This window comes from Typopeltis vanoorti, chromosome 2 (assembly GCF_054136105.1).
Source record: "Typopeltis vanoorti isolate ZY-2024b chromosome 2, IOZ_Tvanoo_1.0, whole genome shotgun sequence".
In the NCBI taxonomy this organism is placed as follows: Eukaryota; Metazoa; Arthropoda; class Arachnida; order Uropygi; family Thelyphonidae; genus Typopeltis; species Typopeltis vanoorti.
Window position 1 is genome coordinate 11,832,691 of NC_143550.1, and position 11,916 is coordinate 11,844,606.

Below are 11,916 nucleotides of genomic sequence, written 5' to 3' on the forward strand. Positions count from 1 at the left end.
CAGAGTGCATTTCCAAGATTTCGAAAAAAAATTCATACAAACTGATTTTTATAAATATATGAATATATTTTGAATGTTTTTATCTGAAGTTAAGTGCCTCCTGTTGCATATCAAACTATCTACTAAATTCGTGAAATACAATATTTTCTTGAATATACAATGTTCTTGAAATACAATCGCAAATCTTATCTGCGAGTTTATTTTCTTTAGCCTACTAAGTCAGTAAAAAGAGTGGATTGTGTATTAGTGGTAGTGTTACACTATCCCCTGATCATACACTTGTCTGAGAGATGTGAGAAGTCTTATATTGATATTGAGAGACGACATATAGAGATGAGCGAAGTCTTATATAGAACCAATTTCAAATTCAGATGCTTTAGAAGGAACCTGAGGAATACCTGCATCACCCAAGTCTGAAATAGAATGATTTCATTAAATTTTATAAATTTTAGGAAAGAAGCATTTAAAGTTGTTGAAATTTCTTAAATTGATTTTCCCATTCTTTTTAATTTATTTCTTCATGAGAGTATTTCCAGTGTGATCCACATATCTATTCTACATCCAACAGGCTGAGAGTTTGAACCTGGCTATAGGCATGGATATTTGTGCTTGTCTTTAGGTAGAGATGCATTTCTTTGCTTAAGACCACTATCCATCTTATTGAGGGTCTGGTGGCTGGGAAATGTTCCATGCCTCGTGTCTAGAGCAGAGTTTCCAAAGAAGAATAAAAAGATTAATTAATGAAAATGGAAGGCGTGTTTAGTTAAATGAAAGTGTCATTTTCTTCCTTAGTGCTGGGCCACGTTAAGAAAGACTTTAGTGCAAAGACTAAAGAAACGTTTTTCTAGAGATCGAGATTCCTGGTTTTGGCAAGGACAATAGTGTTTTGTACTTCAGGAAACTTGGGTTTCTCATCCTGTAAACCAAAGAAAATCGACAGTAGAACCCACATGATTTCAGACAATAATATACTGGGTCAGATGACCAGAAGGCAGTTCTTCACCAGATTCCACTTAAAATCAGTAATAGTCATGGACGAGTTATCTCTGCATGGTTACCAGCGAAAGTTGATCTGCCCACTTCGTCTCCAAGAATTAAGGTTAAAACGTCTTGTGAACTCTCGATAAGTGCACAAAATCCATTAGCGGATTTTTTAAATAAAATCGGGAAACCAATCTTTAGCCCACTCATTATAGTAATGTACTAGAGGGTGGGATTCACATTAAAAATCAATATCATTTATCGGTTGGTATGTGCTGACCTAGGACAATTATTATTTTGCTCTTCAGAGTATATTATTAAGTATGAAGGTACACTAGTGGCCAAAATTGTGGAAATCGTTTGGAAAAAGTGTATTTCTGAGGTTTGATGGCTCATAATGCCACTTTTTGTTTGAAGTAATACCATAAAATTATGTATCAATGGAAAGATAATTTAATCAATAATGTAATGCAATACGTTTTATGAATTTCTTATTAGAAGAGCAGTTATAAAGAAGAAAAGTGAAACAGATAGACAAAAATGAGATATACGAAAATTCTCACAATGTGAGTTAATACTTTGTTGGGTAACCTTTAGCGTTAATTACCGCCTTACAACGCCTTCCCATGGAGTGAACCAGCAGCTGTTATAATGTGAAACCAACATTGAATTATTGCTTCTATTAATTGGGTTTTATTGGTGGGTTGTTTCTGACTAACATGTTTCTTTAGTCGGCTCCATAGATTTTCGATTGGGTTAAGGTCTGAGCTACTCCCAAGCCATTCCAGCAGCAGTGGAATGTGATTATCCTGAAACCACTTTTTGCACACAGCAGCAACATGACATGGAGCTGAATTCTGTTGAAATATGAATGCTTCATTATCTTGGAAAAGATCACGTGCGGAAGGCTTCAGTTTGGGTTCAAGTATTTCACTTATGTATTTTTGGGCATTTATATTCCCATTAATCACGCAAATTCTTCTCACACTTTTTGATCATAATATATCTTTTTGATCAGATCATAATACTAAGTGGGTGTTTCATGGTAGGTTTGGAAATCAGGATGTAATGTAATGGAATCAGGATGCAAATCGTCTCCGATTCTCCTCCTTACGTATTTTATGCCATTACAACAAAACAGGGAGATTTGGTATGATCACTCCAAATAACACTGTCCCATTGTTCCGCTGTCCAGTTAACATGGTTTTAGCCCAGTGTAATATTTTCAACCTTTGATTGAGAGATAAAAATGGCGTTTTTCGTGGAATTCTAGCACTTAGACCAAATTCCTGCAGTCTGTGTCGAACAGTCTTGCACGCAATTTCACATTGTATTGCGCCATTCCATTTCATCTTGTATACATTCAGATGATTTTCTTCTGTCACGTAAGTACAGTCTCTCTTTCTATCATCACTTGCTGTTGTGCACCTTTTCCTGCCTTTACCAGTCTGGTTTTGTAGTGACTGAGTCTCCTTATACCACTTGAAAAATGTAGAAATGCCACCTTTGGTTAGTTTCCACCAATTTTTCTTCTAATTTCTTCATAACTGTAGCCTTGTTCACTTAATAGTACTATTTTAAATCGTTATCTTGGTGACCAGTCAACTCTTTAGGCCATTTCTTTAATTTTATTACGTTTTCTCGCTAAATGAAAGAACACAAAAAAAAAACAAACAAACCAACTCGATAGCAATCACATAACACACTAACAAATGCCCTCCTCTCAGCTCCAATACCTGACATCAATAGCTGAATCCTACTGTGATCTTAGTTGCTTTTTGCCAAAACAAGATGGCATCTGTTTGACTCTCTAAACACTCATGCTCATTGGGTACATTCAAATGAAGGAATGCTACTTCATATCAACCTAAGCAAGTTGTGCTTCTTTTTTTTCTGGTTATTTGGCTATATCTTTTCATAGAATACAGATAATTTAACAATCTTTATTGCATTACATTCTTAATTAAAGTATCTTTCCACTGATATATAATTTTATGGTATTAACACAAAAAAGTGGTGTTATGAGCCATCAAACCTCAAAAATACACTTTTTTCCAAAAGGTTTCTACGATTTTGGCCACTAGTGTATATTATTCTATTATTATTACTCTGCTATTACTCTTATTGTCATACACATAGTAGTCGCTGAATTAGAAACTTTTATTTAATGCCAAGTAAGAAACCCTAATTATAAGATTTATATGAATTTGCCATAGATTACACAAGGTGTTGGATTGCATTTCTTCTTCTTCTTTCACAATGCCTTATCCCATGTTAAACGGGATCGGCGCACCGATCTTTAACCTTCCTCTTCCAAGTTCTCCGGTCCAGGCCGTCTTTCGGACTCCATATTTTCTCCCTAAGATTCTCTGTCACTTTATCCCTCCACCTGAGCTAGGACCTGCTTCTTTTCCTCCAACTCCATATACTCCACTCGTTTACCAACATACTCCTCACCCTTCCTCTCTACATGTCCAAACCACCTCAGACTACTTTCTTGTATATTCTTGCCAACTGGTCCCACCTTAACCGTCCCTCTAATGTAGTCATTCCTTATCCTGTCCTTTGTCACACAACTCATCCATCTCAACATCCGCATCTCCACCACCTCAATCTATCTTACTCTCCTGTGCTTTGGTTATAGGCCACGTCTCCGCACCATGGAACATTGCCGGCCTCACCACCATCTTATACAGCTTTCCTTTCCTCTTACAACTCACTCTCTTGTCGCACAGGACCACGCTCATCTTCCTCCAATTCATCCAACCGCATGTTATTCGGTGCTGTATTTCCTCATCCAGGTTACCCTTCCTCTCGACAACCGACCCAAGGTACTTGAATTTCTTCCCTGAAATTAGCCTTTCACCCTGAAGTCGTATGACCATATCCTCGGCACTCCCTGTTGACATATATTCAGTCTTCTCCTGGTTAATTCTCATGCCGCTCTTCTCCAATGCCTTTCTCCACTCTTTCAGGGTATTTTCAAGCTTCTCTCGGGATGACTCGCATAGAACAATGTCGTCGGAAAACAGTATCCTCCATGGTGCCTCCTTCTTGACATCTACATCCCAATATACCAAGCGTTCATCATATAACCCTTTAACTTGCTTGATTTGATGGAAGAGAACTTTGCTCCTACATTGCCAATGAGTTTAAATCTGGGCTGGATGGTCGTCACTGAAGTTGCGGTCTTGCTCACTGAACCATTACTGAACAAGTTTTGAGCGATAGACAAATAGCATTGTCGTCCATGAAATAACATCCACCTCCTAGATGAAAACTCAACATTGGCGGATGATACATTAGATGATACCTCACTTTCAAGAAATATCAGAATACCCAATCCATACTCAAAAAACATGCCATACACCATGGCACCACCTCCAGAACTTTGAGTTGTTTATAACGCAAGCTGGATGCATTGGGTTATCACCAAGCTGTCTGCCTACCATTGGTACAGAACAAGGTGTACCATGTCCTGTTGGATAACTTACTTTTATTCAGTGTCCGAACAAAATGTTCCTGACACCACTGTATATGGACTTTCCGGTTCTTCACAGAAATCAGTAATTGTAGAAATTGCAGAGACTGCAAATCTGATTCTCTTCAATTCCCTGACAGACTGTTTTAAGACCACAGTTTTGCCTCTTAGGCTAATAATGGGTTATTTTTCCACTGATTAAACACCCTGAACATTTTCCCTGAAAAACCAGTCTACTCTGCTATTTTTGAAATCGTGGCTCCAGTCAAACCCAGAATATGTCCTTTATCGAAATTCGAAAAATCCTATGTCTTTCCCATTGTGATAAACAGTACTGATGATTATTGACTGGCAGTATTCTTAAATAGTTGCCTTGAACAGTTGCTGACATACGTTATGAAATATTCTGCATATATGCTGTGTATGTGATGGTTACATCCATAAGTATAAACGTTTCTAATTCAGTGGGCAGTATCTGTATTTGTATATTTGTACTACTGTATTAGTAATAAAAGAGATTTGCTCAATTAAACATGTGTTTATTTCTTGTTTATGTGAGTTAGAATGAAAAGTAATTGTAGAAATTAAAATTATATTTTTTTATTATTTTCTGTATACAAGGATCCGTGTATCTCACTTGAAATAGCACTTGCATCGCCTGCTATCAGCCGCACAAAGATAGTCTTAGTTTCTATTCTAGTTGCATAATAGAGAAACCTGTTCAAAACGTTTCTTTGACAGGTTCACGAGTCATTTTCTCTCTGCCAGAGGCAAGCCGATTTTGAAAACGTTTCGAGTTTCGAGGATGAAAACCCCTCGACACTCTGGTTTTCATCTCAGAAACCCAAGAAAATCGACCATAGAACCCACACTATTTGACACAATAATATGTTGCCTTATGGTTATTCTTGTTGTTCTCCTTCTTCTTGTTCTTCAATCTTTTGGTTCTGTCTACTGCTGGCCGAAGGTCTCCCCTTTGTTTTCCAGAACACTCGGTTTTCTGCCTCTCCCATCCATCTCACTCGTACACTTTGTTCCAGTTCATCACTCCACCTTCTTCTTGGTCTTCCTCTTGGTCTTGCTACATCCATTGGTCTTCACTCTACTGTTTTTCTAGTCCAGCTCCTGTCACAGCATCTGGCAATATGGCTAGCCCATCTCCACTTAGCCTGTTTAATGTATTTTACAATATCCATTACACCTGTTTGAGATCTTATCCAGGTATTTGTCTTCCTATTTCTTAATGCTATTTTAGCATACTTCTCTCCATGTGATGTTGTGTTGTTCTCAGCTTTTTGTTTAGGGCAGGGTCGCGAACTAGCGACCCGCAAAAGCTTCGTATCCGCCCGACAACCTTAATGATTTCTTTTCTAAAAATCAATGTAACATCCTGCGGGGATTAAAGCAGAAAAAAAAAATTCAAACTTCTAAATGTTTTATGACAGCTTTAAACAAAAATAAAACTTGTTACTATAATTCTTTGTACCATGTTTCTATCATAAAATGTTGGCATTAACAAGTGTGTTATCAAAATAAACAACTGCGTTATCAATAGTAATGAATCTAATTATAAAATTGGATTCATTACTTTTGAATGCATGATGAAGAGAGGCTGCACTTGTTTGCCTCTCTTCATCTGGTGAAGAGAGAGAGACAAGCGCGCCTACACTAATTAGTGTAGGAGCGCTATCTCTAATTGCTCAGTTGCGGAGATTGAATTGATCCCTCAGTCTGTTAGATAGGACCAACAAAAAAATTGAAGTTACTTGTCACGTAGCCATTTTATGCCAGCTTATACAATGTCATTAAGTTACAGGTTACCACTGTAATATGATAGTGTGTGAATAAAAATTTATCCCAATAACTTAGATTTTTTTTTTGCCCATAACAATGTCTGAATTTAAAGTTAAAAAAAGAAAAATAGATAAAGAGGGCAGAACTTTTGAAGAAAAATGGGAGAAAGTGTATTTCTTTGTGGAAGTAAAAAATATTCCATGTTTCATATGTAAACAAAATGTCGCTGTGGTGAAAGAATATAGCCTAAAACGCCATTATGAAACAAACTATAAGAACTGTCTGTCATAAATATACAGAAAAGATGCGTGATGACAAACTTAAAGATTTAAAAATTGAACTGAAGTTTCAACAGAGGATAAATCTTTGAGAAAATATATCGTAAGTTCAAATGTAATGGAACTTATATTTTCTAAACTTGTTATATTTTTAAAATTTAAAAAATAAAATTGGTTATAAATTAAATGGTGGTGTAACTGTTTACGTAAGTCGTAAAGGCCCCGACAAGAACAGGGCCTTTATTACAGCCTTTCTTTTTTTTTAGTTTATGTTTTGGTTCACACAATAATATTGAATACAGTCCGCGTCTGATATATATCTAATTGACTGGCCCTTTGCTGCGTTTGAGTTTGAGACCCCTGGTTTAGGGCTTCTGTTAAAGTCCATGTTTCTCCTCCGTATGTCAGGACAGAAAGTATGCACTGGTCGAAAGCTTTCATTTTTAGACTCATAGGGATGTTACTTCTGAATATGTCTCTCATTTTCCCATAAGCCATCCATCCAAGGTGAATTCTTCGTTCAGTCTCTTTTCTATGGCAATTCCCAAAGGATAACAATTGGCCCAAATACAGTATACGTATGAAGTAACGTTCTAATTCATCGTTTTCAACTTTGACAGTTCTATGGTTTATGTATTTATTCATCATTCTTTTTTTCCCTATTTGTTTTAATCAAATTACTCTGGAGGCTTCATTTAGCTGATATAGCATTTCTTCCAGATCTTCAAGATTATTTGCTATTGGAAAATATTATCTACAAATTTCAGATGATGCAGCTTTTCTCCATTTATGTTTATTCCTTTTGTTTCCCAATCAAGGCTTCTAAAGACTTCCTCTAGTGCAGCTGTAAATAATTTAGAAAATATGGCATTGCCTTGCCAGATGCCTTTTTTATTGGAAACTTTTCACAGTTTTAATATTATTTAATTACAGAAGTTGCATTGTTGTAAATATGTTTTAGTGTTTCAATGTGTGGTTTCTCAGTTCCCTGGGTTTCAAGTGCTTTTAGTGTTGCAGATGTTTTAACTGAATCAAATGCTTTTTTCGTAGTCTATATAGGCCAGACATAAGGGTTTATTGTATTCAATTGATTTTTTAATGAACTATCTTAATGTGAATATGATCCAGTGTATTGTAATTCTTTCTAAATCCAGCTTGTTCACATGATTGCATTCCCTCTAGTTTAGATTTTATTATATTATTTATAAATATTACGAGGACTTTATGTGTAGTGGAGAGTAAGTTTATAGGTCTGTAGTTTTTAATTTCTTCCTTATTGCCCTATTTTAAAATTAATATTTGTAGTGAATTGTTCCAATTTTTTGGAATTTTTCTCTGTTTTAGGCATTTATTAAAGAGTTTAGTCAGCTGTTTGATGGCAACACTTCCTCCCAGTTTTAAGAAGCTTACCATAATTCCATCTTCATCTGAGACCTTTCTATTCTTCATTTCCCGCAGTGCCATTTCCACTTCACCTTGCAAAATCTCAGCGACATTGTGTTCTTTCTCACTCGATTTATCCATAGATGATTTGTGGATGTCTCGGTCCTTGTCTTCATAGAGTTCAGTATAAATTTCCTGAATTCTTTTGATTATTGCATCTCTGTTTTTTTATAAGTGCACCATTTTGTCGTCTTACAGCAGCTATTTCCTTTGTAATGTTCGTCTTTAGGACCTTCATATTACTATTGTTTTCTATTGTTATTTTTTGTTAGTATTATTCGATCTAATTTCATGTTTCATCCTTCTTCGTATAGTATTTTTCAAATTTCCGCATATTCTATTTATTTGGTGTCATTCAAATCTCTTTTCATATCTCTTATTTTCTTCATCAGATCTAACGTGTCCTCTATTAGATTTCCTCTCTTTGGCGCCTTTTCACACCTCCTATTTCTACTGCATAATTCAAGATAGATTTTGTTAATAAATAATACACTTCGGTATTATTTATTATATATCTTCTGTTGGAGAGGATGAAGTCTATTTCATTGTAAGTTTGTCTGCTGTTTGATGGCAAGACTTCCTCCCAGTCTTGCCCATTTGGATTTTCGAAGTCTATTTTCGGTTGATTTTCTTCTTGAAAAAGATGTTCATAATAAAAATGTTTCTTTCTTCTGACATTTCAATAAGTCTTTCTCCGCTTCTCCGCTTTCATTCCTCTGTTCAAATCCAAAATTTCCGATGGTCATCAATCTTGGCATTAAAGTCACCCATTATAATTATGTAGAATTCTTTAGAATTATTTAATGTGGATTCTAAGATTTCATAGAAATATTCCATCTCAATATTTTCTTTTTTATTTTATTATCAAACAGGACACTGTCCTTGATTGTTCTATTTATTAGGAATCCTACACCACCGGTTGAATTTCTGTCACATTCACAGTGGTAGAGTAGATGTCCATTTTTTTGTCGCCTAAGAGTTTATTCTTTCCTTCTTATCTCTAAAAGGCCCACAACGTACTGTTTTATGTGGTCCAATTCCTTCATCAGTTCTTCCAATCTATCATCATCCAGTCGAGATATGTTTCTACTAATATCCTTCTATCGTTCTGCACTGTAGGTGGTCTCATTGTAATTAGTGAAGACTGTAGCATATTTTCCGACCTAGACCCTATGCCTAAAAAGGGACGCGTCCCCTTTTTATGCTGGGCGACGGACGAGCCAGTATGTAATTTTCCTACTTGATTAATCATTTGCATTGTCCTCATGGGGAGGTATTTGTCCTTATAGAACTACGCTATCCAGACGGGTTGGTGCCTCACAATAGTACATAAGATGAAATGACACAGCAAAATAGGAAAGAATTACTCCTAGCCCTCGAATACTTTTATAGTATTGGGGGCAAGGAGCAAGAAGAGAAGAAGAAGCAAGGAAGGAAGAAAAGGCTCCACTCTACAGTTAATATAACAGATGTATATTACATGAAGTAAGGCATGGTTCAGCATCAGGTATCTCGGGATTGCCACTCCCGCGTACTCACTAAAGTGAACCCCTCAAGATGGAACTAGGAGATGACGACATTTGTCATTCGTACCTTCATTGCACACAGCTTACAATTAGTGATAATCTTCGACTAGCTATCTCTGATTAGCTACCAATAGATAGGGCTAAAACGACCTGCCTATTTCTCATAAGGGATAAAATGCATTAGCTGATTTGATTTTTTTTCTCTGTAGTTATTTCTTCCACTTGTATTAATATTTTATTCAATAGTTTCTTTAATAAAATAACTTAAAGACTATATCTAATTATCTTATTTCTATCTGCAGGTGTAACTGGCTGCTCAGTCTACAAATATCCACACATAGAAACCAGCAAATGTCATAGAAGAAGAAGAAGAAGAAGAAGAAGAAGAGAAAAAGAGATCTGTATAAACAAGATACTTTATGACAGCATTCTTAATTTTTCCTGCAAGAAAGAAACCATACATTTACTGCATGATGAAGTGAAAGAATTAGTAAAATCAGTTAAAATTTAAGAATTATTAACATTCAAATACAAAAAGCATTAATCAGAGATATTTTGGAATGTATTACAACTTATTTAAGATATGATAAAGACAAAACTTAACCATTGTGATTCAGCCAAAATTAGTGTTTGTACCAAAACTAGTAACAAAATTTAAATATTTTCGTGTTTCAGAATTAAAAGTAAGGATACGAGATAACTGATTGGAATAATAAAACTGTAAAGATGGTCACAGCACTAAGCGCAAATATTAAAGAGCTCTGAGGAAACGTGGTTTTATTATCAAATGACAACGAATGTGTGTTAGTTGTAGTCGAGTTCAAGATTATGTATTTTGAATTGAGGATATCGCATGCAGAGTATTTTATTAAGGAGTAATTGGTTGCAAGCACTCAATAACACTAGAGATTTGGTTGTGATGATAGAGACAGAGAGAAAAGGGACATCACTTCTAAAGTGGTTAAATATCATATTAGATAGCTGCGTTTTTGAAGAGAACATTAATTCTTTTGAAAGAAGAAGTTAATTGCCCCTCTACAAAGCTTAGATAAAATGAAACCTGCACTACTGCCATATTATTCAATGGAAATGAAGAAACAGTTGAAAAGATCTAGAAAAATCTGATGACTATGTAATACTACTTCCAAACAATTTGTTCAATTATAGTGCAATTGGTCACTGTCATTAATGCACAATGTATAATAAATCTTATACGAAAAACTGGTCAAAATCAATTGTTCTTCATGGAATACTAGAAACCTCCGTACTATGAATGAGACCCCGCATGATTATTCCTTGCTATCAATAGTAGTTCTGATTGATTTTGGTCTCTTTGTAGAAATTGTTGCTTAGTTTAAGAATTTTTGTTTTAGTCATATTTATTTTAAGGTCAACCACTTTTAAGTATTTTAAATGGATGAAACCGGCATCTGCGGCTACTAATTTTTATAAGCTATCATCATGGCAATAGGACGACCTACCACGATGATTTTGATTGATTTTGGTCTCTTTGTAGAAATTGCTGCTTAGTTTAAGAATTTTTGTTTTAGTCATATTTATTTTAAGGTCAACCACTTTTAAGTATTTTAAATGGATGAAACCGGCATCTGCGGCCACTAATTTTGATAAGCTATCATCATGGCAATAGGACGACTTACCACGATGATACTTTGACTCGCAAGGAGATATTTTCATCGGCGATACTTTTTTGCGCAATCATCATTTGTTATACGTTGGGACCAAAATATGTTTAATATTTAACGCAGTCATTTGATTAGAAAAGTATCACACGTTTCAAGTCTCTGATCCATATAATAATACTACGATGTCATTTCTAAGGAGTTTTTATTGTGGTTTTATTATGGTATTTTGAAGGTTTCTATATATATTATTTATTTTGTTTAAAGTAATATTAGCTTTTGTCAGTCTTCGCATTATACCCCTGTCAGTTCAACCTTTAGTATCTACATTTCCTGCCAAGTCAGTAAAATGCTTAATTTCTTCTCTAGCATGCTGATTCTTATTTATATTTATTTCAACTACTTTAGTTCTTTTTTATACACGTCTTCCGAGTTTGTTTGTATATCGTTGTATTTTGATTATATGAAAAACCATATAATCTGCATAATCTAGATCTTCTAACTGTAAAATAGGATTCCATTTCATTCTTCTCCCTGCACCTGCTTTTCTCGAAATCCAATCGATGACTATATTAAACAGTAATCAAGATATTACACAACCCGGCTTTACACCATATCGTATCTCAAAGTATTCTGATGTTGTCTGTTGTGCAATAACACATCTTTTAGTTCCCTTATACATTTCTCTTATTCTCACATATTTGTCGGCAGTTCATAACTTTTAATAATTAACCATAATATTTCTCTTTCAAACACTTTAGCAAAATCTCTAA

The 11,916-nt window shown here is 35.1% G+C and overlaps 1 protein-coding gene across 3 annotated transcripts in view; it reads left to right on the forward strand.

Annotated features, from left to right (window-relative positions):
* Positions 1 to 10,925, forward strand: part of LOC150108816 (uncharacterized) — a 285,940-nt gene extending 275,015 nt beyond the window's left edge. For all 3 annotated transcript variants that reach the window (XM_090403463.1, XM_090403478.1, XM_090403471.1), the window contains one exon: positions 9,806 to 10,925. In XM_090403463.1, the coding sequence (XP_090259589.1) occupies positions 9,806 to 9,811 (6 nt within the window). In that variant the 3' untranslated portion in view covers positions 9,812 to 10,925. The remainder of the gene's footprint in view (positions 1 to 9,805) is intronic.
* Positions 10,926 to 11,916: the final 991 nt, after the last annotated feature.